Here is a 24,883-nt window from a genome sequence, read left to right on the forward strand (position 1 = left end):
AGCTGAACATGTTGTAATGCCTTCAGTAGCTGAACATGTTGTAATGCCTTCAGTAGCTGAACATGTTGTAATGCCTTCAGTAGCTGAACATGTTGTAATGTCTTCAGTAGCTGAACATGTTGTAATGTCTTCAGTAGCTGAACATGTTGTAATGTCTTCAGTAGCTGAACATGTTGTAATGTCTTCAGTAGCTGAACATGTTGTAATGTCTTCAGTAGGTGAACATGTTGTGAACATGTTATAATGCCTTCAGTAGCTGAACATGTTGTAATGTCTTTAGTAGGTGAACATGTTGTAATGTCTTCAGTAGGTGAACATGTTGTAATGTCTTCAGTAGGTGAACATGTTGTGAACATGTTATAATGCCTTCAGTAGCTGAACATGTTGTAATGCCTTCAGTAGCTGAACATGTTGTAATGCCTTCAGTAGGTGAACATGTTGTAATGCCTTCAGTAGGTGAACATGTTGTAATGCCTTCAGTAGCTGAACATGTTATAATGCCTTCAGTAGCTGAACATGTTGTAATGTCTTCAGTAGCTGAACATGTTCACCTACTGAAGACATTAGAACATGTTGTAATGCCTTCAGTAGCTGAACATGTTGTAATGCCTTCAGTAGCTGAACATGTAATGCCTTCAGTAGCTGAACATGTTGTAATGCCTTCAGTAGCTGAACATGTTGTAATGCCTTCAGTAGGTGAACATGTTGTAATGTCTTCAGTAGGTGAACATGTTGTAATGTCTTCAGTAGGTGAACATGTTGTAATGCCTTCAGTAGGTGAACATGTTGTAATGCCTTCAGTAGCTGAACATGTTATAATGCCTTCAGTAGCTGAACATGTTGTAATGCCTTCAGTAGCTGAACATGTTATAATGCCTTCAGTAGGTGAACATGTTGTAATGCCTTCAGTAGGTGAACATGTTGTAATGCCTTCAGTAGGTGAACATGTTGTAATGCCTTCAGTAGCTGAACATGTTATAATGCCTTCAGTAGCTGAACATGTTGTAATGCCTTCAGTAGCTGAACATGTTGTAATGCCTTCAGTAGCTGAACATGTAATCCCTTCAGTAGCTGAACATGTTGTAATGCCTTCAGTAGCTGAACATGTTGTAATGCCTTCAGTAGCTGAACATGTTGTAATGCCTTCAGTAGGTGAACATGTTGTAATGTCTTCAGTAGGTGAACATGTTGTAATGTCTTCAGTAGGTGAACATGTTGTAATGTCTTCAGTAGGTGAACATGTTGTAATGTCTTCAGTAGGTGAACATGTTGTAATGTCTTCAGTAGGTGAACATGTTGTAATGCCTTCAGTAGCTGAACATGTTGTAATGCCTTCAGTAGGTGAACATGTTGTAATGCCTTCAGTAGGTGAACATGTTGTAATGCCTTCAGTAGGTGAACATGTTGTAATGCCTTCAGTAGCTGAACATGTTGTAATGCCTTCAGTAGGTGAACATGTTATAATTCCAACCTCGTGAAAGTGACAAACTGGCGCATTTTAATTTTCAGAAACAACTTTATATCGAAGAAGTACCTTTTATTTTGAAGGCCTGCGCCGTTCGGTGCAAGACGACCGTTAGACCAGATGACGTGGTTTTGCGCATGAGCTTAGTTGGCCAACGTCGCCATGACATCGCCGACGCACGTGATCAGGGATTTCTATTGGAGAAGCCATTTCTACATATCTTCGTACTAAACCATCTTTGTTAATCCAGTGGAGGTGTTTAGTTTGAGCCTATGTCTGGTTGTGATTGGCAGGTACCTGGTGACCCACCTGATGGGGGCAGACCTCAACAACATAATCAAGTGTCAGAAGCTGACAGACGACCATGTGCAGTTCCTCATATACCAGATCCTCCGGGGGTTAAAGGTGAAACACACACACACACAGACAGACAGTTCCTTATCTACCAGATACTCTGGAGGTTAAAGGTGAAACAACATGCTTGGAGATTTTAAACATTCTTCAACTAACTGCCATTCACAGTTGTTGACCAGTGTTGTGTACATTCCCAGCAGGCAAAACTGTTGAAAGGAAGTCATAATTTTGTAATTTTGCCATCTGTGATGTACCTAAAAACTACCAACTTATGATTCATGATGTTGATTTAATGTAATCCCTTTGCTCTCCTTCACCTCTCTCTCCTCAGTATATCCACTCAGCAGATATCATTCACAGAGTAAGTCTCCTCTCCTGTTTGATTCAGCCCACAGTGAAAAATCCCTTCCCAGATGGCAACCCTGTTTCTTGTGTTAGTTTATGACCAGTTGGTTCACTTCCACATGGCAGGTTCAGGCCCAGGCTCGCTCCTTATTCAAACACTATAAACCACAGAGGAAGTGAAACCATAAACAGTACCCCTGTTTTGTACTGTGACCGAGTCAATTATTCAGATCTGCTGTTTTGAAATAACTGATCTGATTGGTTAGAGATTGAGTTAGTCTTGCAGAAGTACTGTAGAAGTTTTGTAGGAACACTTCTACAGATAGTGGGGGTTTGGTTTGAGAGAATCTAGACCCAATTGAGAAAGCCCATTCAGATCTGGCCTCATGTAGGTAGTCTGTAGTAATATAGAAATAATCTTGTCTCCCATCGCTCTCCAGGACCTGAAACCCAGCAACCTGGCTGTGAATGAGGACTGTGAGCTGAAGGTAAGGTGTTTATTATTGGCCCACTCATTCAAACTTTGTTCATCCTGAACGGTCTGGACAAGAATATCAGACCGTCTGCCTGAGGGTGAAACCAAGCACACCCTTATGAAATGGTTCTATTAAATGTTCACTGCAAGGAAAGAACAGGGTGTGACTTTTCACTATCTGACTCTCGAAGTACCACGTGGTTTGGTTCTGTCTGTCCTCAGATTCTTGACTTTGGGCTGGCGCGGCACACAGACGACGAGATGACTGGTTACGTTGCCACTCGCTGGTACAGGGCCCCAGAGATCATGCTAAACTGGATGCATTACAACATGACAGGTACAGTAGCTAGAGATCTGATGTATTACATCATGACAGGTACAGTAGCTAGAGATCTGATGTATTACATCATGACAGGTACAGTAGCTAGAGATCTGATGTATTACATCATGACAGGTACAGTAGCTAGAGATCTGATGTATTACATCATGACAGGTACAGTAGCTAGAGCTCTGATGTATTACATCATGACAGAGACAGTAGCTAGAGATCTGATGTATTACATCATGACAGGTACAGTAGCTAGAGATCTGATGTATTACATCATGACAGAGACAGTAGCTAGAGATCTGATGTAATACATCATGACAGGTACAGTAGCTAGAGATCTGATGTATTACATCATGACAGGTACAGTAGCTAGAGATCTGATGTATTACATCATGACAGGTACATTAGCTAGAGATCTGATGTATTACATCATGACAGGTACAGTAGCTAGAGATCTGATGTATTACATCATGACAGGTACAGTAGCTAGAGATCTGATGTATTACATCATGACAGGTACAGTAGCTAGAGATCTGATGTATTACATCATGACAGGTACAGTAGCTAGAGATCTGATGTATTACATCATGACAGAGACAGTAGCTAGAGATCTGATGTAAGACATCATGACAGGTACAGTAGCTAGAGATCTGATGTATTACATCATGACAGGTACAGTAGCTAGAGATCTGAGTGGTTTAGACAGCCTGCATCTGCTCACTGTAGACATGTATACGAGCTATACATTTAGGCTACACATTGTTGATGTACTTGTGATGTTGGGCCGATGTTCTTGCCAGGTGGATGTCTTAATGGCAGGACACTGAATGGACATGCTGAACATAATGTTTTCCCCCCTATATGTAACAGTAGATGTGTTATTCCCCTAAATGTAACCGTAGATGTGTTATTCCTCTATATGTAACAGTATACATGTCTTATTCCTCTATATGTAACAGTATACATGTCTTATTCCTCTATATGTAACAGTAGATGTGTTATTCCCCTATATGTAACAGTATACATGCCTTATTCCTCTATATGTAACAGTATACATGTCTTATTCCTCTATATGTAACAGTAGATGTGTTATTCCCCTATATGTAACAGTATACATGTCTTATTCCTCTATATGTAACAGTATACATGTCTTATTCCTCTATCTAACAGTATACATGTCTTATTCCTCTATATGTAACAGTAGATGTGTTATTCCTCTATATGTAACAGTATACATGTCTTATTCCTCTATATGTAACAGTAGATGTGTTATTCCTCTATATGTAACAGTATACATGTCTTATTCCTCTATATGTAACAGTAGATGTGTTATTCCCCTATATGTAACAGTAGATGTGTTATTCCTCTATATGTAACAGTAGATGTCTTATTCCTCTATATGTAACAGTAGATGTGTTATTCCCCTATATGTAACAGTAGATGTGTTATTCCTCTATATGTAACAGTAGATGTCTTATTCCTCTATATGTAACAGTATACATGTCTTATTCCTCTATATGTAACAGTAGATGTGTTATTCCTCTATATGTAACAGTAGATGTCTTATTCCTCTATATGTAACAGTAGATGTGTTATTCCCCTATATGTAACAGTAGATGTGTTATTCCTCTATATGTAACAGTAGATGTCTTATTCCTCTATATGTAACAGTATACATGTCTTATTTCTCTATATGTAACAGTAGATGTCTTATTCCTCTATATGTAACAGTATACATGTCTTATTTCTCTATATGTAACAGTAGATGTGTTATTCCCCTATATGTAACAGTAGATGTGTTATTCCTCTATATGTAACAGTAGATGTCTTATTCCTCTATATGTAACAGTATACATGTCTTATTTCTCTATATGTAACAGTAGATGTGTTATTCCCCTATATGTAACAGTAGATGTGTTATTCCTTTATATCTAACAGTATACATGTGTTGTTCCTCTGTTACGGTACACGTGTGTTGTTCCTGTGTTTGTGTTACACGTGTGTTGTTCCTGTGTTTGTGTTGCACGTGTGTTGTTCCTGTGTTTGTGTTACACATGTGTTGTTCCTCTGTTACGGTAGACGTGTGTCGTTCCTCTGTTTGTGTTACGTGTGTTGTTACTGTAGACGTGTGTCGTTCCTCTGTTTGTGTTACGTGTGTCGTTCCTCTGTTTGTGTTGCACGTGTGTTCCTCTTACGGTAGACGTTAGACGTGTGTTGTTCCTCTGTTTGTGTTACACAGACTAATGATTTCCTCTTTGTTACAGTGGACATTTGGTCTGTGGGATGTATCATGGCTGAACTCCTCACTGGCAGAACTCTGTTTCCCGGTACTGACCGTATCCTTTCATTGCCCTAACCTCAGTTACCCTACTATTGGTCTGATATGAGTACCGAAGCTGAAATGCCCTCTACTTTGTGAGTATGCCTGGCCTACACATTAAACCACTCTGTTTCCGTGACGGACCTTCGAGTGGTTGGTGGTGAGATTCCCACACAATATGTCCTTATTGAATCACATTGGATAAGACCGGTGTACACACAGAATCCTACTGCTGGTGATTGATTGACCTAATGGTAACAGCTTTTTGCAGGTCCAAGCCATGTGACCTAAAATAATGTGTTCTAAGCTAAAGCTCTTCAATGTTCCTAACCTGCTAGTCTGCAAAACTAACCTCTTCAACTAACCCCACTATGGTGTTTTCTTCAACTAACCCCGCTATGGTGCCTTCTTCAACTAACCCCGCTATGGTGTTTTCTTCAACTAACCCGCTATGGTGCCTTCTTCAACTAACCCCGCTATGGTGCCTTCTTCAACTAACCCCGCTATGGTGCCTTCTTCAATTAACCCCGCTATGGTGCCTTCTTCAACTAACCCCGCTGTGGTGCCTTCTTCAACTAACCCCGCTGTGGTGCCTTCTTCAACTAACCCCGCTGTGGTGCCTTCTTCAACTAACCCCGCTGTGGTGCCTTCTTCAACTAACCCGCTATGGTGCCTTCTTCAACTAACCCCGCTATGGTGCCTTCTTCAACTAACCCCGCTATGGTGTTTTCTTCAACTAACCCGCTATGGTGCCTTCTTCAACTAACCCCGCTATGGTGCCTTCTTCAACTAACCCCGCTATGGTGCCTTCTTCAACTAACCCCGCTGTGGTGCCTTCTTCAACTAACCCCGCTATGGTGCCTTGATGCCTTCTTCAACTAACCCCGCTATGGTGTTTTCTTCAACTAACCCGCTATGGTGCCTTCTTCAACTAACCCCGCTATGGTGCCTTCTTCAACTAACCCCGCTATGGTGTTTTCTTCAACTAACCCGCTATGGTGCCTTCTTCAACTAACCCCGCTATGGTGCCTTCTTCAACTAACCCCGCTATGGTGCCTTCTTCAACTAACCCCGCTGTGGTGCCTTCTTCAACTAACCCCGCTATGGTGCCTCGATGCCTTCTTCAACTAACCCCGCTATGGTGTTTTCTTCAACTAACCCGCTATGGTGCCTTCTTCAACTAACCCGCTATGGTGCCTTCTTCAACTAACCCCGCTATGGTGCCTTCTTCAACTAACCCCGCTATGGTGCCTTCTTCAACTAACCCCGCTATGGTGCCTTCTTCAATTAACCCCGTTATGGTGCCTTCTTCAACTAACCCCGCTGTGGTGCCTTCTTCAACTAACCCCGCTGTGGTGCCTTCTTCAACTAACCCGCTATGGTGCCTTCTTCAACTAACCCCGCTATGGTGCCTTCTTCAACTAACCCCGCTATGGTGTTTTCTTCAACTAACCCGCTATGGTGCCTTCTTCAACTAACCCCGCTATGGTGCCTTCTTCAACTAACCCCGCTATGGTGCCTTCTTCAACTAACCCCGCTATGGTGCCTTCTTCAACTAACCCCGCTATGGTGCCTTCTTCAACTAACCCCGCTATGGTGCCTTCTTCAACTAACCCCGCTATGGTGCCTTCTTCAACTAACCCCGCTATGGTGCCTTCTTCAACTAACCCCGCTATGGTGCCTTCTTCAACTAACCCCGCTATGGTGCCTTCTTCAACTAACCCCGCTATGGTGCCTTCTTCAACTAACCCCGCTATGGTGCCTCGGTGCCTTCTTCAACTAACCCCGCTATGGTGCCTCGGTGCCTTCTTCAACTAACCCCGCTATGGTGCCTCGATGCCTCTTTAACTAACCCCGCTATGGTGCCTTCTTCAACTAACCCCGCTATGGTGCCATCTATGTTTGTTCTCTTGCGATCCGCTCTGTTGTCTCTCCCTACAGCATGCCATGAGGCTGAATTACACTGTAGAAACTTTGTCCGTTTCTGTAGCCACACTAACGTCTACCTCTCCACACTTGGTCTCTAAAACTCTGTTTTATCAGGCTTCCTAGCCTTCTTACGTTGTCTGTCTGATGCACAGAGCCTCCTCTTCTGTAACACGTGTCTAATAGTCTGCTGGACTGTATGAGAATGTTTTAGTCTTTGGATCTGCTGAATGAGTCTGGCACTAATCTTTGTATTTCCTTGCCTGTCAGTGTTTTCAGAGGTACTAACAACGAGGCATTTAAAGATCCATCCTCTGCTGTGTGTTTACCCATTCCATAGTTCTTATCCAGCATGATAACACCTAGCAATTCCAATTGGGGCCCTGTGTTTTGCACAGTCATGTGTCATAGCAAGATTTGAATAAAGGTTCAAATCCAAGCATGTCACATGATTGCGCAAAACAGGGCCTCCGATATAATATAGGTCATGTTGATTTTCAACCATTCAGAGAGGCAATTCTGATTATAGTTTGTACAAGCATGTTACACTTAATTTATAATAGCAGTAAGGCCCGAGGCGGTGTGGTGTATATGGCCAATATACCACGGCCAAAGGATGTTCTTAGGCACAACGCAACGCAGAGTGCCTGGATACAGACCGTAGCCGTGATATTTTGTCCACATATCACAAACCCCCGAGGTGCCTTATTGCTATTATAAACCTCTTACCAACATAATTAGAGCAGTAAAAATAAATGTTTTGTCATACCCGTGGTATATGGTCTGATATACCATGGCTGTCAGCCAATCAGCATTCAGGGCTTGAACCACCCAGTTTATAATATATGTTATAGTCCGTGTGAAACTCTGACAATTCAATGTCCCGGGCTGCATTTGTCATTGTTCTTGGTTCCATTGTGCCAGGCAAGCTCAATCAAGTACAGCTCAGTTATTTTTAAAGACAACAAATACTGTTCTTGCTGGTTCCTCTCCCCTCCCCAGCCAGCTCCTGTTGTTCCTTTACACACGGTACCTGTTAGACATTGATCAGTTGAAGCTAATAATGATGCTCGTTGGGACGCCAGAGCCTGAGCTCTTGATGAAAATCTCCTCTTCGTCTGTGAGTTGTACACATAGTTATTATGCTGCAAGGTCTCTGCTTGCTTAAATTGCTAAAGTCCCTGGTAATTATTTGTTTTTGCATCAATTTGTGAAGTGTGTTATACTCTTCAGCAACAACAACTATTTTACATGTTTACATCCTTTGAAATCTCTGTTTGTGAGATGGGGTCAAATGCAATACCTGTTTTGATTTGAAAACAAATTCTTCACTTGGATAAATTAACATACATTTCTCAGGGCTCTACAGTGCGACCATTTTACTTGCATATGCGCCTAAATATTTTGCTGTGTGATCTGGAATTTAAATTTAGGAGCACCAGTGCTCCTAGAAAAATTATGAATTCTAGCTTTATTACCAAAAATATTTTTTTCGGTGTGCTCCTAAATTTCTGTGTGCCTAAATTTTTTTAAACTAAAAAGGGTCAGCATAGAGCCCTGCTTCTATGTTCAAAGCTTTGGGTTTCACACCTGTGATTTATTAACTTGACTTTCTCCTGACTAATTGAACTTTCTCTTCTCTAACATAACCTCAAGCATGCTATCAGTCTGCCTTACACACACCTTTACAATCTCACCCTCTCTTTTCTGACCTTTCCCTCCAAAGATGGGACTATTCACTTTTTTTTTTGCAGAGTGTCTTAGGAGTTGAGCCTTACCATAAAACTCATAAAGAAGACTGTTAGCCCGCGGAGCTAAACGCCTAGGCCAGAAAGCCAGGTATAAGCTCGAGGAGCTAATGCGAGTCATCAGGTCTCCCACTGACTAGCTGCTTGTCAACTTACCGTCTCTGCTATACTGCTGTCTGCTGATACCCCTTGACCCGTACCTGATAGATATAAACCAGCTTCAGCAGATAATGCGTCTGACAGGAACGCCCCCAGCCTCTCTAATAAGCAGGATGCCAAGCCACGAGGTGAGCAGGACCAAATTACTCAATTCAATGCATTCTATATGGGGCCAAGCAAGGATTCGAACCCAAGTCCTCGAACCTGCGTGCCACAAAACTGTTAGCTCCAGGGTTTTGGTAAATTCCAAGTCAATTCAGGAAGTAAAGTGAAAATTGCATTTTTACTCCCTGAGTTGACCAAATTGACTCCAACCCTGGTTAGCCCGAACCACCGCCGTCACACCTAGCCCAGAGCAGTGCCACCTCCGTCACACCTAGCCCAGAGCAGTGCCACCGCCGTCACACCTAGCCCAGAGCAGTGCCACCGCCGTCACACCTAGCCCAGAGCAGTGCCACCTCCGTCACACCTAGCCCAGAGCACTGCCACCTCCGTCACACCTAGCCCAGAGCACTGCCACCTCCGTCACACCTAGCCCAGAGCAGTGCCACCTCCGTCACACCTAGCCCAGAGCAGTGCCACCGCCGTCACACCTAGCCCAGAGCAGTGCCACCGCCGTCACACCTAGCCCAGAGCAGTGCCACCGCCGTCACACCTAGCCCAGAGCAGTGCCACCGCCGTCACACCTAGCCCAGAGCAGTGCCACCGCCGTCACACCTAGCCCAGAGCAGTGCCACCGCCGTCACACCTAGCCCAGAGCACTGCCACCGCCGTCACACCTAGCCCAGAGCAGTGCCACCTCCGTCACACCTAGCCCAGAGCGCTGCCACCTCCGTCACACCTAGCCCAGAGCGCTGCCACCTCCGTCACACCTAGCCCAGAGCGCTGCCACCTCCGTCACACCTAGCCCAGAGCGCTGCCACCTCCGTCACACCTAGCCCAGAGCGCTGCCACCTCCGTCACACCTAGCCCAGAGCACTGCCACCTCCGTCACACCTAGCCCAGAGCAGTGCCACCGCCGTCACACCTAGCCCAGAGCAGTGCCACCTCCGTCACACCTAGCCCAGAGCAGTGCCACCTCCGTCACACCTAGCCCAGAGCAGTGCCACCTCCGTCACACCTAGCCCAGAGCACTGCCACATACCCAGTGCTACAATATTACAACCTCCTTAGATGATATTTGCTCCCACATAAAGAGGAAGTAGACAAACATACATGTAGCATTTTGACATTGCTGCTTTTTTCGACTGTAGGTTTCTATGTTCTACTACCCAAAGCGCTCTACTATAACCACTGAGTGGCGTCTGATGCTTGCTGTACGTCAATGCAAGTCAAGCAGCAACTACTCTCTTGCCTTCTAATGTTTGGCTTGCCATAGCAGTGTTGTAAAGAATTCTGAAACCATATGAAGTATTAATATGTCTAGAATTGCACACTAACAAACTATGGCACATTGCCTGAACCAGAATTTGTTTGAAACACTTCCTCCTCTGACAACAGTGTGGTAAGAAAAGTAGGAACTGAAATTCACAGTATTGCAGTTCCTCTTCTTGAAGTGTGAACTGATTGAATAGATGGTAGCTATATTACATGGTGCTAGATTATACAGTAAGTACTGCAACCAAATAAATAAACAATACTCGGTTATTGTTTACATACTCATGGGGCGGCAGGGTGGCCTAGTGGTTAGAGCGTTGGACTAGTAACCGGAAGGTTCCAAGTTCAAATCCCCGAGCTGACAAGGTACAAATCTGTCGTTCTGCCCCTGAACAGGCAGTTAACCCACTGTTCCTAGGCCGTCATTGAAAATATGAATTTGTTCTTAACTGACTTGCCTAGTAAAATAAGGTCAAAAAAAAAATGTTTTTAAATACTGTTTCTTCTCCTTCTGCTTTCTCTCTCTCTCTTTGCACATTCACCAAATCTGCAATGAAACCCTCTCTTAGCAGTGCTGATAATTAATCAAATTCTTGCCAATGCTGCCATATGATCAAGTGACTGGGACAATATGGTTATGAGTAAATCTAGTCACATTTCTCCTGATGAGGGATCCCAAATGGCACCCTATTCCCTTTATAGTGCACAGTCACAAGTGGTGACATGGGGAATATGATGTGGTTTGGGAAAAGTCCTTGTCTAATATGGGACTAATTAGTGCTAATCATAGTCTTTACTCTCTGAATACAATGTTAGTGGCTGCTTTCGCAGCCCCAGATAAAGATTTTTTTTGTTGTTGTTGCCCAGAATGAGTAGCCTTAATCTGGGTCGGGGAAACCAACCTTATGACCCCAAAAGAAAAGGGGTCATCTTGTGGCTTTGAATTGTATTCCAAATGGCACCCTATGTTCTACATAGTGCCTATGCAGAGCCCTATGGGACCTGGTCAAACAGGGCATTATGTAGTTAATACGGTGCTGTTTTGGATGCCAGCCTTGTTTTGTGTTCTAATGGCCTTTAACCTCTGATCTCTTTACTCCCATTGGTTTTCAGGCAAGGAACTACATCAAATCCTTGCCTCAGATGCCCAAGAGGAATTTTTCTGACGTGTTCATTGGAGCCAACCCACAAGGTAGTGTTGGAATAATTTTATACTCAGAACACTTGGCTGTAAATCAGACCCCAAGATGTTATAATTTATGATGATAATGAGAGGAAGGAGTCATAAGATGGCCTGCTGCAGCCATTTTCAAAAAGCATCATAGAGTAGGTGCTTTTTTAGGTTCCCCCTGTCCATACAATCTTTATCAATTTATGATGGAAAAAGCTAAACTGATCCTATAACAGCACTCCTACACTGAGAGTCTTTGTGAATATGGACCCTGTTGGTATGGATGATGTTTTTCTGCTTGTAGCTGTGGACCTGCTGGAGAAGATGTTGGTTCTGGACACAGATAAGAGGATCACGGCTGCCGAGGCACTGGCCCACCCCTACTTCTCCCAGTACCACGACCCAGACGACGAGCCTGAGGCTGACCCCTACGACCAGAGCTTTGAGAGCCGCGATCTGGACATCGAAGAATGGAAACGTATGTAGAATGGAATAGACGGGGCCATTATACCTGAATGCTTTAAAGTAAAGTGGGACCAAACTTTTTCCATCTTGCAAAATAAATGTATTTTGCTCTGCTCTGCTCACAACCCCTCAGACAGCTCTGAAACACCTGCGAAAAACATTTCTATCTCCCTCCCTTCCTCACAGGGCTGACCTTTGAGGCGGTATGTGATTTTGAGCCACCCATCTTCGATGAAAACGACATGGAATAGTGATTGGGCGATGTGATTTCTACAAGCCCCTCTCCCGTCAACACCAAACATCTCTATCACTGAGGTTCCCTCTTATCAGACGACCTTTTGGAATAATATTATCATCTGAGTGCCTGCAAATGTTTGTCAATTGTTATATTTCTTAAGCTCGCGCTCTCTCTCCCACCATTTTGACTCCGTAAGGTGTTGCAAGGGAAACGTTACAAAAAATAGCCTGGTCCCAGATTCGTTGGTGCTGTGGCATGACAATGGCCATGGGAGTTGGCTGTACAACCCAAACAGATATGGGACCAGGCTAGAACTACAATGGAGGAGAGGAGAGCGACATTTTAAGGGCTGTTAAATCGGTGTTAACAAATACTGATTGTATGTGTCTACTACCGTGTATTTTCAAGGGAGAAACGGAGGCAAGCAGAAAACAACCACTAATACCATTATTGGTCCATTTCTGAAAAATGTCATGCTTCTTTTATTATTCTGTCTATATTTGTGTCCCAAATGGCACCCTATTCCCTATTTAGTGCTCTGCTTTTGACCAGGGCACTATATAGGGAATAGGATGCTATTTGGAATAAAATCTATATTTAAACTAGTTTTGTATTGCTCCTTCAGAAGTTTTATTATTATGAAAGTATTGCTCACCACTGTATTCTCTTGCTCACCACTGTATTCTATTGCTCACCACTGTATTCTCTTGCTCACCACTGTATTCTATTGCTCACCACTGTATTCTCTTGCTCACCACTGTATTCTCTTGCTCACCACTGTATTCTCTTGCTCACCACTGTATTCTCTTGCTCACCACTGTATTCTATTGCTCACCACTGTATTCTATTGCTCACCACTGTATTCTATTGCTCACCACTGTATTCTATTGCTCACCACTGTATTCTATTGCTCACCACTGTATTCTATTGCTCACCACTGTGATATCCGAAAGAAATTAGATGCTGAATTGAAACATCCGGAAAATGTGTTCTGATTGAATCATTTCATGATGTGTATCATCTGAAATGTGCAATAATGCTTGTCTGTCACTCGCGCTCTGCCAATCTACCAATCACAGCGTTCGTGTCAGACTCCCCTGGCTTTGTTTTCCTGTCAGTCACAGCACTGGTGTCAAGACTCCCAGGCGCTTCAGAAACCGTTGATGATCTTCTTTAATGGATCTGGTATATGATATAGGATGTGTCCCAAATGGAACTCTAATACTGCAGTACTAAATGTGGAAGACTATATTTCAGTTGAATGCATTGAGTTGTGCAACTGACTAGGTATGTTCCTTTCCTTTGAACAGGGCCCATAGGCTTATGGTCAACAGTAGTGCACTATATAGTGAATTGGGGACCATTTGGAATGCACATAGGGATTCATTCTATTCTTCAACATTGTTATTAACTTTTTAACTTTGCAGATTAGTTCCCCCTCCCCCAAGTGTTAATACTGTTCAATATACCACGTTGCAGATTAGTTCCCCCTCCCCCAAGTGTTAATATTGTTCAATATACCACGTTGCAGATTAGTTCCCCCTCCCCCAAGTGTTAATACTGTTCAATATACCACGTTGCAGATTAGTTCCCCCTCCAAGTGTTAATACTGTTCAATATACCACGTTGCAGATTAGTTCCCCCTCCCCCAAGTGTTAATATTGTTCAATATACCACGTTGCAGATTAGTTCCCCCTCCCCCAAGTGTTAATATTGTTCAATATACCACGTTGCAGATTAGTTCCCCCTCCAAGTGTTAATACTGTTCAATATACCACGTTGCAGATTAGTTCCCCCTCCCCCAAGTGTTAATATTGTTCAATATACCACGTTGCAGATTAGTTCCCCCTCCCCCAAGTGTTAATACTGTTCAATATACCACGTTGCAGATTAGTTCCCCCTCCAAGTGTTAATACTGTTCAATATACCACGTTGCAGATTAGTTCCCCCTCCAAGTGTTAATACTGTTCAATATACCACGTTGCAGATTAGTTCCCCCTCCCCCAAGTGTTAATACTGTTCAATATACCACGTTGCAGATTAGTTCCCCCTCCAAGTGTTAATACTGTTCAATATACCACGTTGCAGATTAGTTCCCCCTCCAAGTGTTAATACTGTTCAATATACCACGTTGCAGATTAGTTCCCCCTCCAAGTGTTAATACTGTTCAATATACCACGTTGCAGATTAGTTCCCCCTCCAAGTGTTAATATTGTTCAATATACCACGTTGCAGATTAGTTCCCCCTCCTCCAAGTGTTAATACTGTTCAATATACCACGTTGCAGATTAGTTCCCCCTCCCCCAAGTGTTAATACTGTTCAATATACCACGTTGCAGATTAGTTCCCCCTCCAAGTGTTAATATTGTTCAATATACCACGTTGCAGATTAGTTCCCCCTCCAAGTGTTAATACTGTTCAATATACCACGTTGCAGATTAGTTCCCCCTCCCCCAAGTGTTAATACTGTTCAATATACCACGTTGCAGATTAGTTCCCCCTCCAAGTGTTAATATTGTTCAATATACCACGTTGCAGATTAGTTCCTCCCCCAAGTGTTAATACTGTTCAATATACCACGTTGCAGATTAGTTCCTCCCCCAAGTGTTAATATTGTTCAATATACCACGTTGCAGATTAGTTCCCCCTCCAAGTGTTAATACTGTTCAATATACCACGTTGCAGATTAGTTCCCCCTCCCCCAAGTGTTAATACTGTTCAATATACCACGTTGCAGATTAGTTCCCCCTCCCCCAAGTGTTAATACTGTTCAATATACCACGTTGCAGATTAGTTCCCCCTCCCAAGTGTTAATATTGTTCAATATACCACGTTGCAGATTAGTTCCCCCTCCAAGTGTTAATACTGTTCAATATACCACGTTGCAGATTAGTTCCCCCTCCAAGTGTTAATATTGTTCAATATACCACGTTGCAGATTAGTTCCCCCTCCAAGTGTTAATATTGTTCAATATACCACGTTGCAGATTAGTTCCTCCCCCAAGTATTAATACTGTTCAATATACCACGTTGCAGATTAGTTCCCCCTCCCCCAAGTGTTAATACTGTTCAATATACCACGTTGCAGATTAGTTCCTCCCCCAAGTGTTAATATTGTTCAATATACCACGTTGCAGATTAGTTCCCCCTCCCCCAAGTGTTAATACTGTTCAATATACCACGTTGCAGATTAGTTCCCCCTCCCCCAAGTGTTAATACTGTTCAATATACCACGTTGCAGATTAGTTCCCCCTCCCAAGTGTTAATATTGTTCAATATACCACGTTGCAGATTAGTTCCCCCTCCAAGTGTTAATACTGTTCAATATACCACGTTGCAGATTAGTTCCCCCTCCAAGTGTTAATATTGTTCAATATACCACGTTGCAGATTAGTTCCCCCTCCAAGTGTTAATATTGTTCAATATACCACGTTGCAGATTAGTTCCTCCCCCAAGTATTAATACTGTTCAATATACCACGTTGCAGATTAGTTCCCCCTCCCCCAAGTGTTAATACTGTTCAATATACCACGTTGCAGATTAGTTCCCCCTCCAAGTGTTAATACTGTTCAATGCCAGCGCCAGACCATAGGATGTTTAATACCTTTTACATGTTAGTCATTTTAACAGACGCTCTTATCCAGAGCAACCTACAAGAGCAATTGGTGTTAAGCGCCTTGCTCAAGGGCACATCGACAGATTTTTTTAATTGAATACCCAAATGATGGAATTCTGGCAGATTCAGACCATTTTTGTGGATTCCTCTCGTCCTCATCTCCTTGATCTGCACCGAGGTAAAGGAACTGGGCAGGAGAAAGCGAAGGCCTGGTAAGGGGTCAACCATATTGCTTTCAACTGTTCTATGTTTTCAGAACACAACTGTGAAGATGACGGACACAATGGAAGGAAGCCACTAGAATATTGAGATACAGCCCGAGTCAGAATAAATAACCGTGATAGCCCCAGGACTCTAGTTGAACCATGCTGCACTCCATTGAATAGCCCCAGGACTCTAGTTGAACCATGCTGCACTCCATTGAATAGCCCCAGGACTCTAGCCTAGTTGAACCATGCTGCACTCCATTGAATAGCCCCAGGACTCTAGTTGAACCATGCTGCACTCCATTGAATAGCCCCAGGACTCTAGCCTAGTTGAACCATGCTGCACTCCATTGAATAGCCCCAGGACCCTAGTTGAACCATGCTGCACTCCATTGAATAGCCCCAGGACTCTAGTTGAACCATGCTGCACTCCATTGAATAGCCCCAGGACTCTAGTTGAACCATGCTGCACTCCATTGAATAGCCCCAGGACTCTAGCCTAGTTGAACCATGCTGCACTCCATTGAATAGAGAATTCATTCTGGTTTCACCACTTTCCATATTGACACTTTAAAACCAGATGGAGTTGATATGAGCCACTGTGGGTTGTCAATGAATGTGCCAATCAACGTGGCATTAAGTAAACTAGGAAAAATATGTATTTTTGGGTACAAAATCAACTCAAATGTATGTAAATATCTGTTCTATATTTTATTTTTTAATCTTCATGACTTCTTTTTTGGTTTGTTGAATTTAAACAATCTTCATTATCAGCATGTTCATCATTTGTGCGTGTGTGTTTTGAATATGTGTTAACAGGAGCTTGACGTGTCATGCTTAAAGCCGCAAAATAGAAAAATGTAAGTCGATGTCAAAAAGAAATGAGGGAATTGCTTAGTTATATTTATACTTTGTTGAGGTGGTATTTCAACTGGAGAGAGATACTGTTGTTTATTTCAGCCAATCCCCATAGAAGACTGACATCTAACAGTCTTTACAGCAGAGTAACTATTACTATAATTAATGCCTTTGTTTCTAAAGAAATAAAGACAGTTATTTTTAAGTCTATAGTCTGTTTTATACTTTGTGCCTTCAAGTCCATACCCTACATGTGCTAGAAGTATTCAAGGTTTGCAAAGGAAGTGGCAATGCTTATCTCTGTAGCTTATAACAGTTTTTCACACTACTGAGTCATATCATGCCGGATTGTGCATCCACCAACCAAGCAGTAAAAGACAATGTGAAAAGATCAGAGCCATCACAGTTGTGTTTGGGTCAGAGCAGTTGTGTAGAAATGTGTATTATCATTAGTGTATTAATGGTGAAGTTTGTTTTGCATGGCCAGGTACCCCAGGTGGGCAGAGTTCTCATTTTAGACCATTCCATTGGTCCTTAAGTGAATCCTCATCCAACCGAGGCACCAGCCATCCAAAACGAACTCCACCACTCAATTAAATGAAGGCATGAGTCTGTGGGCCATTCATTCATTCAATCATTTAAATGTGAAGACAGTTATATTTATCAAATCAATTCTCTGTATAATTATTCAGTAATTAAACAAATCACGGAATAGTAATTAGCTAGGAAGTCGGGTTTCCACGGGGAAATGTTTTATAGAGTTTAAATTTCCCAAATTTAACTTCAGATATTTTATCTTATCGATTAGTCTTCTATTAATGTATTGTGACCTCGTCTCATTCCTAAACGTTGCAAGCCTTTGGATATCTGCACGAATCCTAACATAAATCATGAATCAGCGATAAACAAATTGGCTTATTTATTTACCAACTAATCAATCACAGAATTACATAAATACACACACACACACACAATAGTTATACATTGGTTACTGACATGATACACAAAAGTCCCTAGTGGGCTAAGTCGATATGACGGCTTGGTAGACAAAGGAAAGGGGTGGGGCCAGCTCAAGAGTGGCCCCACCCCTTCGCAGAGAGGGCCTTTGTTGTCCCTCTCTGCGATCGCCCGTCTGCTGGATAGATTTTCGACAGAAAGTCTCTGGTTTGTCCACCATAGATCAAAGTCTTTGGGAGTTGTAGCTTGTTATAATAGATACGTCAGAGTACTATTCGGTCATTCGACTGTTTGCGTTTACTAGACTAAAGTACTTAAAAAGCTGCAGCCTGAATAATTGGTCTGTAGTTTGTAGATTTCTTCACCATTTCAGCGTGGTGATGATCTCCACGTTCTCTGGCCTTGTCCTTTGGTAGAGTTGTAGTTTGAACCACTTCACACGCTAGCATCACCCTGCGTGTTTTGGTCTAGCGTTTTAGCCATTTCAACGTGGGGACCCTGTCCTGGCGTTATCTTGACTAAATGTACATTTTGTAAATGTGCTCTGTGGTCACTGACTAGTTGAAACTTTACATGAAAAACCATACTCTCATTTAGAAGGCTAACATCACATTTCATCTTTTAAAAAGTAGTCCCATACTCAATCATTCATTTTATACAACATTCAAATGTAAATCTGGTAACTGGGAAATATACACATTCAGAGAAACAGTTATGTTGTTCAGCTGTGGTAGTTTGTTACATGAATTTAGTAACTATGTGTTCATTAACCAATTCAATTGTAACAAAGCAAAACACTTTGTCTGTTTCTAAGAATTTGTAAGGTTCTTATTTGCATAAAATAGACAAAGATCAGTCTCAAAATTAATCAATAGCATTAATTCCCGAGAGCTTTGGTCATAATACCATGTACATTGGTTTATATACCTCACATTTCGTCATAAATGTCCCTCTCAGATACAATGGCAATATAGTTCACAAGCCTTCTCAGATTGTCTGCCACCTGTTAAACAATCTACAACAAGCCCACGGTCTCTCCCCTCCCTGGTAGGGACAGAATGTCCTGTAAGGAAAACAGTATTCCAGCCTGTCTGATGATAGCTCCATTAGTTTCTAACAAGGAACAGAAAGTCCTTGTTCTAATTCTTGACTAAAACTACACACATTATATTCAGTATTATGATTATAAAAAGATTCATACATTCATACAGTAACATAGTAGTATTCTGTTTAGTTCTAGTTCTAAATTAAATGTATACATAATTTAGTAATTATTCATAAAAAATCCCATAACATTGTTACATTACAAATTAGTAAAGGAATTCAACATGATTGTTCTTTGAGTACCCACGGACAATTTCAATTGGTTGGAATACAGAAATATTGTTACATTATTCAATCTTTTGAGTTTACCATATTGCACAGTCTTTCTCTGTGGTAACAAAGGGATTCCTAACCTCCATTTTTGCTGAGTGGGGCAAAGAGTTTTAGGTATTTATGACCGTCATAAACCTGTGGTCGGAGAGAGCGAGAGAGGGCTATGATCTTCACCGAAAAAAGGACGCGTTGAGACACTAGATTGAGTACATTCTATTTTCAAAATAATGTTATTTTGCAGTTATTAATAAATTGATTGGGGACCCTGTGTAGCACCTGGATTAGGCCAAACCTAATGAACAGACGAAGCAGGTTGTGTTCTGTATAAAGGGGGGAGGTGACAAATAAACGTGGCGTACTGGAAGATTGAACGAACATGCGTGAGATACTAAACCTATCTAGCTGCTATCAGACGTGGGATATTAAACCTCTCTAGCTGTTATCAGGCGTGGGATATTAAACCTCTCTAGCTGCTATCTGGCGTGGGATATTAAACCTCTCTAGCTGTTATCAGGCGTGGGATATTAAACCTATCTAGCTGTTATCAGGCGTGGGATATTAAACCTCTCTAGCTGCTATCAGGCGTGGGATATTAAACCTATCTAGCTGCTATCAGGCGTGGGATATTAAACCTATCTAGCTGTTATCAGGCGTGGGATATTAAACCTATCTAGCTGTTATCTGGCGTGGGATATTAAACCTCTCTAGCTGTTATCAGGCGTGGGATATTAAACCTATCTAGCTGCTATCAGGCGTGGGATATTAAACCTATCTAGCTGTTATCAGGCGTGGGATATTAAACCTATCTAGCTGTTATCAGGCGTGGGATATTAAACCTATCTAGCTGCTATCAGACGTGGGATATTAAACCGATCTAGCTGTTATCTGGCGTGGGATATTAAACCTATCTAGCTGTTATCAGGCGTGAGATATTAAACCTCTCTAGCTGTTATCAGGCGTGGGATATTAAACCTATCTAGCTGCTATCAGGCGTGGGATATTAAACCTATCTAGCTGCTATCAGACGTGGGATATTAAACCTCTCTAGCTGCTATTTGGCATGGGATATTAAACCTATCTAGCTGCTATCAGGCGTGGGATATTAAACCTATCTAGCTGCTATCTGGCGTGGAATTGACATTTTAGTCATTTAGCAAACGTTCTTATACAGAGCGATTTACAGGGGGGGATGTTTATTCATACATTCTCTCTGAATTAAAACATTCTGAATAGTTCAAAATGTCATTGTTATTACAATCATATTAGCCTCTCAGAATACAAACATTTATCTTAATTTAAAAAAGAAATTAAGTTCGTATTGGTAATGTTTTTGGGAGCAGGACAGATATGATCTGAAATTACATATAATGTTGATAAAATCGCAACCCTGCACGCAAAATGAACTCTGTCTGGAATAAGACAATATATTGAATTAATGAAAAATGAATGGCTATATAAGGATAGCAATAACCTGGGTGGTTCGAGCCCTGAATGCGGATTGGTTGACAGCGGTGGTATATCAGACCGTATAACACAGGCATGACAAAACATGTATTTTTACTGCTCTAATTATGTTGGTAACCAGTTTCTAATAGCAATAATGCACCTCTGGGTTTGTGGTATATGGCCAATATACCACGGCTAAGGGCTGTATCCAGGCACTCCGCGTTGCGTCGTGCTTAAGAACAGCCCTTAGTCGTGGTATATTGGCCAAATACCACTCCCCCCCGGGCCTTTATTGCTTAAATAAGCATCAAATAGCAGCCTCTTTAGTAGTCCACAGGGGCTCACACTTCACAAAGGATTGGGTCTTGTGGTGAGATAACGGAAAAAAGCACAGAATGACAATATATATATATATGTATTTTCCTTTAGACAAACATTTGAAAATAATGCTTTTGGAAGACACCTTTTTACTGTCTTTTGGCTGATTTGTTTTACACTGTGTGATAAACTAAAGATGTGTTGATGAGGTATTTATATCATACATTATGCCATATGACATTCAGGATATTGTAGGCAACAAAATAAAATGTGATTCCCAATAGCAATTGTGTAAACAGAGTAGATAGCATGGAAAATGACACACATAATACCAACTCTAATTGTCTTGTTTTATATTTTTGTCAAAGATGGTTTTGGGTACTTTTCCGTTATGACTTTGCTGTAATTCAACAGGCTGACACCATGGAGATCCGAGGGGAACTCACAGCTGAATTCAGCCACGCCGGGGTCTGGAAAAGTCACGTTGGTCCTGTTCATCCACGTCAGAAAGTCCTTCAGGCCACCGTCACAGTGGAAGCGATTCCTATATAAGTTGATCCAGCTGAGAGAACTGAAAGCCGCTGGGTCAGGAGAGGAGAGGAAATTGTAAGAGAGGTCAACTGTTTTGAGACTCGCTGGGAAAATGTCTGGTTGGAGGTATGTGAGAGAGTTGAAGCTGAGATCCATCTCTTCCAGAGAGACAAGGCCTTTGAATATGCCATCTGGGAGAGCCCTCAGCGAGTTAAAGCTTAAATCCAGACTAAAAAGCTTGATAAGATTTTCAAATACGTCCAAACACACTCCATGTCCCCATAAAATTTGCAGGGCGATGTTCCTGAGCTCCAGCAGCTTTAGAGAGTTTACAGCGGGCACAGAAATATTACTGCTAAAGATGCACCACTTCATGTTGTTGTTACCATACCAGATACGCTCAATGCGCATGAATTTAGCTAACACAATGTATACATCCTCTAAATTAGTTAACCTGTTGTTTTGAACATTCAGTATGATAGTACTGTTAGCAAAGCCCAAGAGGCCCTCTAAGGATGTGATCTTATTATCAGCCAAATTAAGAAGTTGCAAGTTTGGTAGTGGTGCAAGGTAACCATATGTACCTAGTTGGCGAATAGAGTTTCCTGTAAGATCCAGGATTTGTAGGTTTGGAAGTCCTGTAAATGCCTGATATCCCAATGCACCAATATGATTGTAAGATAAATCTAATTCTAAAATATTGGGTAGATTGTCAAATGTGTAAGAATAGATTTCCCCTATAAGATTGTGTGACAGGTTGAGCCTTTGTAAATTTTCAAGACCCCAAAACGCCCCCCTGTCAATCTGGTTAATTTTGTTTTGGGCTAATGTTATGTCCTCTACCTCTCTCAGTGGACTGAATACTGCATATTGCAAAGCAAATATAAAGCATTTGGACAAATCTAGAATCTTGATGCCACTATTCTTGAGGCCATTGAATGTTTTCTTGTTTGGGTCTTTGAAATTGCTGAAACCAAATGATTTTCCCATGGTGCTGTGTTCCAGAATAATATGGTGAATTTTCGTTCCTTGGATTGCATTGAAAAACAATTTAGCCTTGTCCACGTTGAATCCGTTGGAAGATAAGTCAAGTGTCTCTATAGACATGTTTCTAAAGGGATTTCCACATCGTTTCCAGTCAAAACCATTTTGAGTCATACCATATAGATAGACACTGTTCAATTTGAGCAACCGAAAGTGTTTTCCACAAAAGCCAAGCAAATCTTCCTCACATATGCTTTCCATCTGGTTTAGGGTAATGTTTAACTCTTGGAAATCTGTCATGTTCACAAAGAATGGTGAAGGTTGGATTCTTTTCACTTGGTTACCATACAGATCTAGCGTTTTCAAAGACACCAGGGGCCTGAGATAGTCGCCCTGTAATATGGATTCAGTCAGGTCACACACATACAGAGAGAGTGTTCTCAGGTTGGACAGTCCCACAAACGCACCTGGCTCAATCTGTAAACCTCTATTATGTCCTAAATAGAGCACTGCCAAGTTTGCCAGTCTTTGAAAGGTGTTAGTTCTTATAGTTAGCCCATTGACACGTTGCCAACTGAGGTCCAGTTCCTTTAGCCCTTCAAGCCCAGAGAAAGACGTCTCGTTTATCTCACTGATGTAGTTATCCCTCATATACACATGGGTAATGTATGGAGGCAGTGCAGGGACCTGATATAGAGACAGGTTGGTGCAAACTGCTATAGAACCATATAGTGGACATCTTGGGGTGCATTTCACCACTTGCAGGTAGACTCCAAAGATAACCAGCAGTATACAGTTCCTCATCATCCCCCTTGCACAAAAGTAGAAAATAATGCAAATTATTTAAATATAATACAAATGATGTTTATGTCATTACAGGGCTACCATACATACATTAATTGGATAGATATTTCAGTCTTGAGGTATCCCCTTCAGATGAGACATCCTTGGTTAGGGAGTTTATGTTTAACTGTCTGTTTTCACTTAAAGGTCCATAGTCCACTGGTTCTGTCCCAGCCTGCTAATGGAAATCCCCTACTTTATGTGAGTACACAGCCTTGCTCTAGTCTGGTGTAACAAGGCTTCCCCAGGCCTGTTTGTATTATATCAATGAATAAAGGTGCTTTTTGAGCTAAACAACTGAGGGATGGGACTGGAGAAATGTCACCACTCTCAAATTCATAGACGGGACTATGAGATCAAAATGGTAGAAGCTATTTTTTGTATCTTTTTGACCATTTTAATTAAAAACAACCCAAGTTAGATACTTAGTTGTTACCCAGAAATGATTTGATGGTGAGATCAAAATGGCTGCATTGAACCTTTAAGTTCTTGTACATTTTTTCCTCCAAAGTTCAATGCAAATCCAATGTCAACAATCAGGTTCAAATAATGTTGAAAAACAAATCAATATTTTCTCCATGTATTAAGTTAAGTCAAAAAAGGTCAAAAAAAGAAAAAGTCAATCACATTAAACCAACCAATCAACTTCAACAAAAATGAATAGTCAATAATCAAAGAATTAATGAAAAGTTGTAGCTTACCTGAAGTGATGCGCGCTCATAAAGAATGTGTTTACAGCTTGTGAGTATGTTTATCAGATCTCCCCTCGCAGATAACTTGAAGCACTGATTTTCATAAACCCAGAAACTGACTTTCCTATCCAGCAATTTTTGAGAGTGATCTACATGAGATTCTAGTGATCTACATGAGATAACCTTACTTCTCTTCTGACTGACCTAGTGAAGTTTTTATAGGCCTGTGGTTTTGACTTAAATCAAAGCGTCCTTGTGAAACACAGGGGAAAAACCTTTCCCCCTGTCTAAACATGTTGTGCAACATTGTGTCACAATTACATTGTTATTACACATTATGCTAATTGAATGTGTAGAACCAGGGAATTTCTTTCTGTCTCAATACTCCATTTACAATCAGGGGTGGAATTGGTGAAAAAATATCACTCCGGGAATGAACCACTATCGGACCACCGGGCATGAGCCTCAAAACATTTTGCATGCCGAAAATGTTCCCCCTGTTGTTTTGGAAACTCCTTCCTTACGCAATTTCCACACAATTTGATTTGGTTTGATTTTCACCGCTGCTTACCTGTAGCCCACTAGTGTGAACTTCTAGAACTGTAAAATGGTGTATTAATATTTTCACTCTGAATTAAAAGATTTGGAATAGTCCAAAACTGTAAGCTTTTAATATTACACTCAT

At 41.7% G+C, this 24,883-nt stretch overlaps 2 protein-coding genes across 3 annotated transcripts in view; one reads left to right on the forward strand and one right to left on the reverse strand.

Annotated features, from left to right (window-relative positions):
* The window catches only part of LOC110532744 (mitogen-activated protein kinase 14A), a 35,020-nt gene extending 17,765 nt beyond the window's left edge, over nucleotides 1–17,255 (forward strand). The window contains exons 4-12 of one of the 2 annotated variants that reach the window (XM_090185313.1): nucleotides 1,759–1,870; nucleotides 2,151–2,180; nucleotides 2,605–2,652; nucleotides 2,862–2,976; nucleotides 5,232–5,303; nucleotides 8,254–8,333; nucleotides 11,611–11,689; nucleotides 11,973–12,146; nucleotides 12,320–17,255. In XM_090185313.1, coding sequence (XP_090041439.1) covers nucleotides 1,759–1,870; nucleotides 2,151–2,180; nucleotides 2,605–2,652; nucleotides 2,862–2,976; nucleotides 5,232–5,303; nucleotides 8,254–8,333; nucleotides 11,611–11,689; nucleotides 11,973–12,146; nucleotides 12,320–12,384 — 775 coding nt within the window. In that variant the 3' untranslated portion in view covers nucleotides 12,385–17,255. Of the gene's footprint in view, nucleotides 1–1,758; nucleotides 1,871–2,150; nucleotides 2,181–2,604; nucleotides 2,653–2,861; nucleotides 2,977–5,231; nucleotides 5,304–8,253; nucleotides 8,334–9,168; nucleotides 9,249–11,610; nucleotides 11,690–11,972; nucleotides 12,147–12,319 lie in introns of both variants that reach the window. The other variant, XM_090185314.1, reaches the window with a different exon arrangement.
* Nucleotides 17,256–21,111: 3,856 nt separating this feature from the next.
* On the reverse strand, nucleotides 21,112–24,358 carry tlr5 (toll-like receptor 5; the record flags this gene model as incomplete). Its single annotated transcript, NM_001124208.1, is given in 2 exon segments — nucleotides 21,112–23,474; nucleotides 24,208–24,358. Coding segments are annotated over 2 exon segments (1,995 nt in total). The 3' UTR covers nucleotides 21,112–21,499.
* Nucleotides 24,359–24,883: the final 525 nt, after the last annotated feature.

The sequence above is a fragment of the Oncorhynchus mykiss genome, chromosome 9 (assembly GCF_057628025.1).
Source record: "Oncorhynchus mykiss isolate SJ-2025 chromosome 9, ASM5762802v1, whole genome shotgun sequence".
Classification (NCBI taxonomy): Eukaryota; Metazoa; Chordata; class Actinopteri; order Salmoniformes; family Salmonidae; genus Oncorhynchus; species Oncorhynchus mykiss.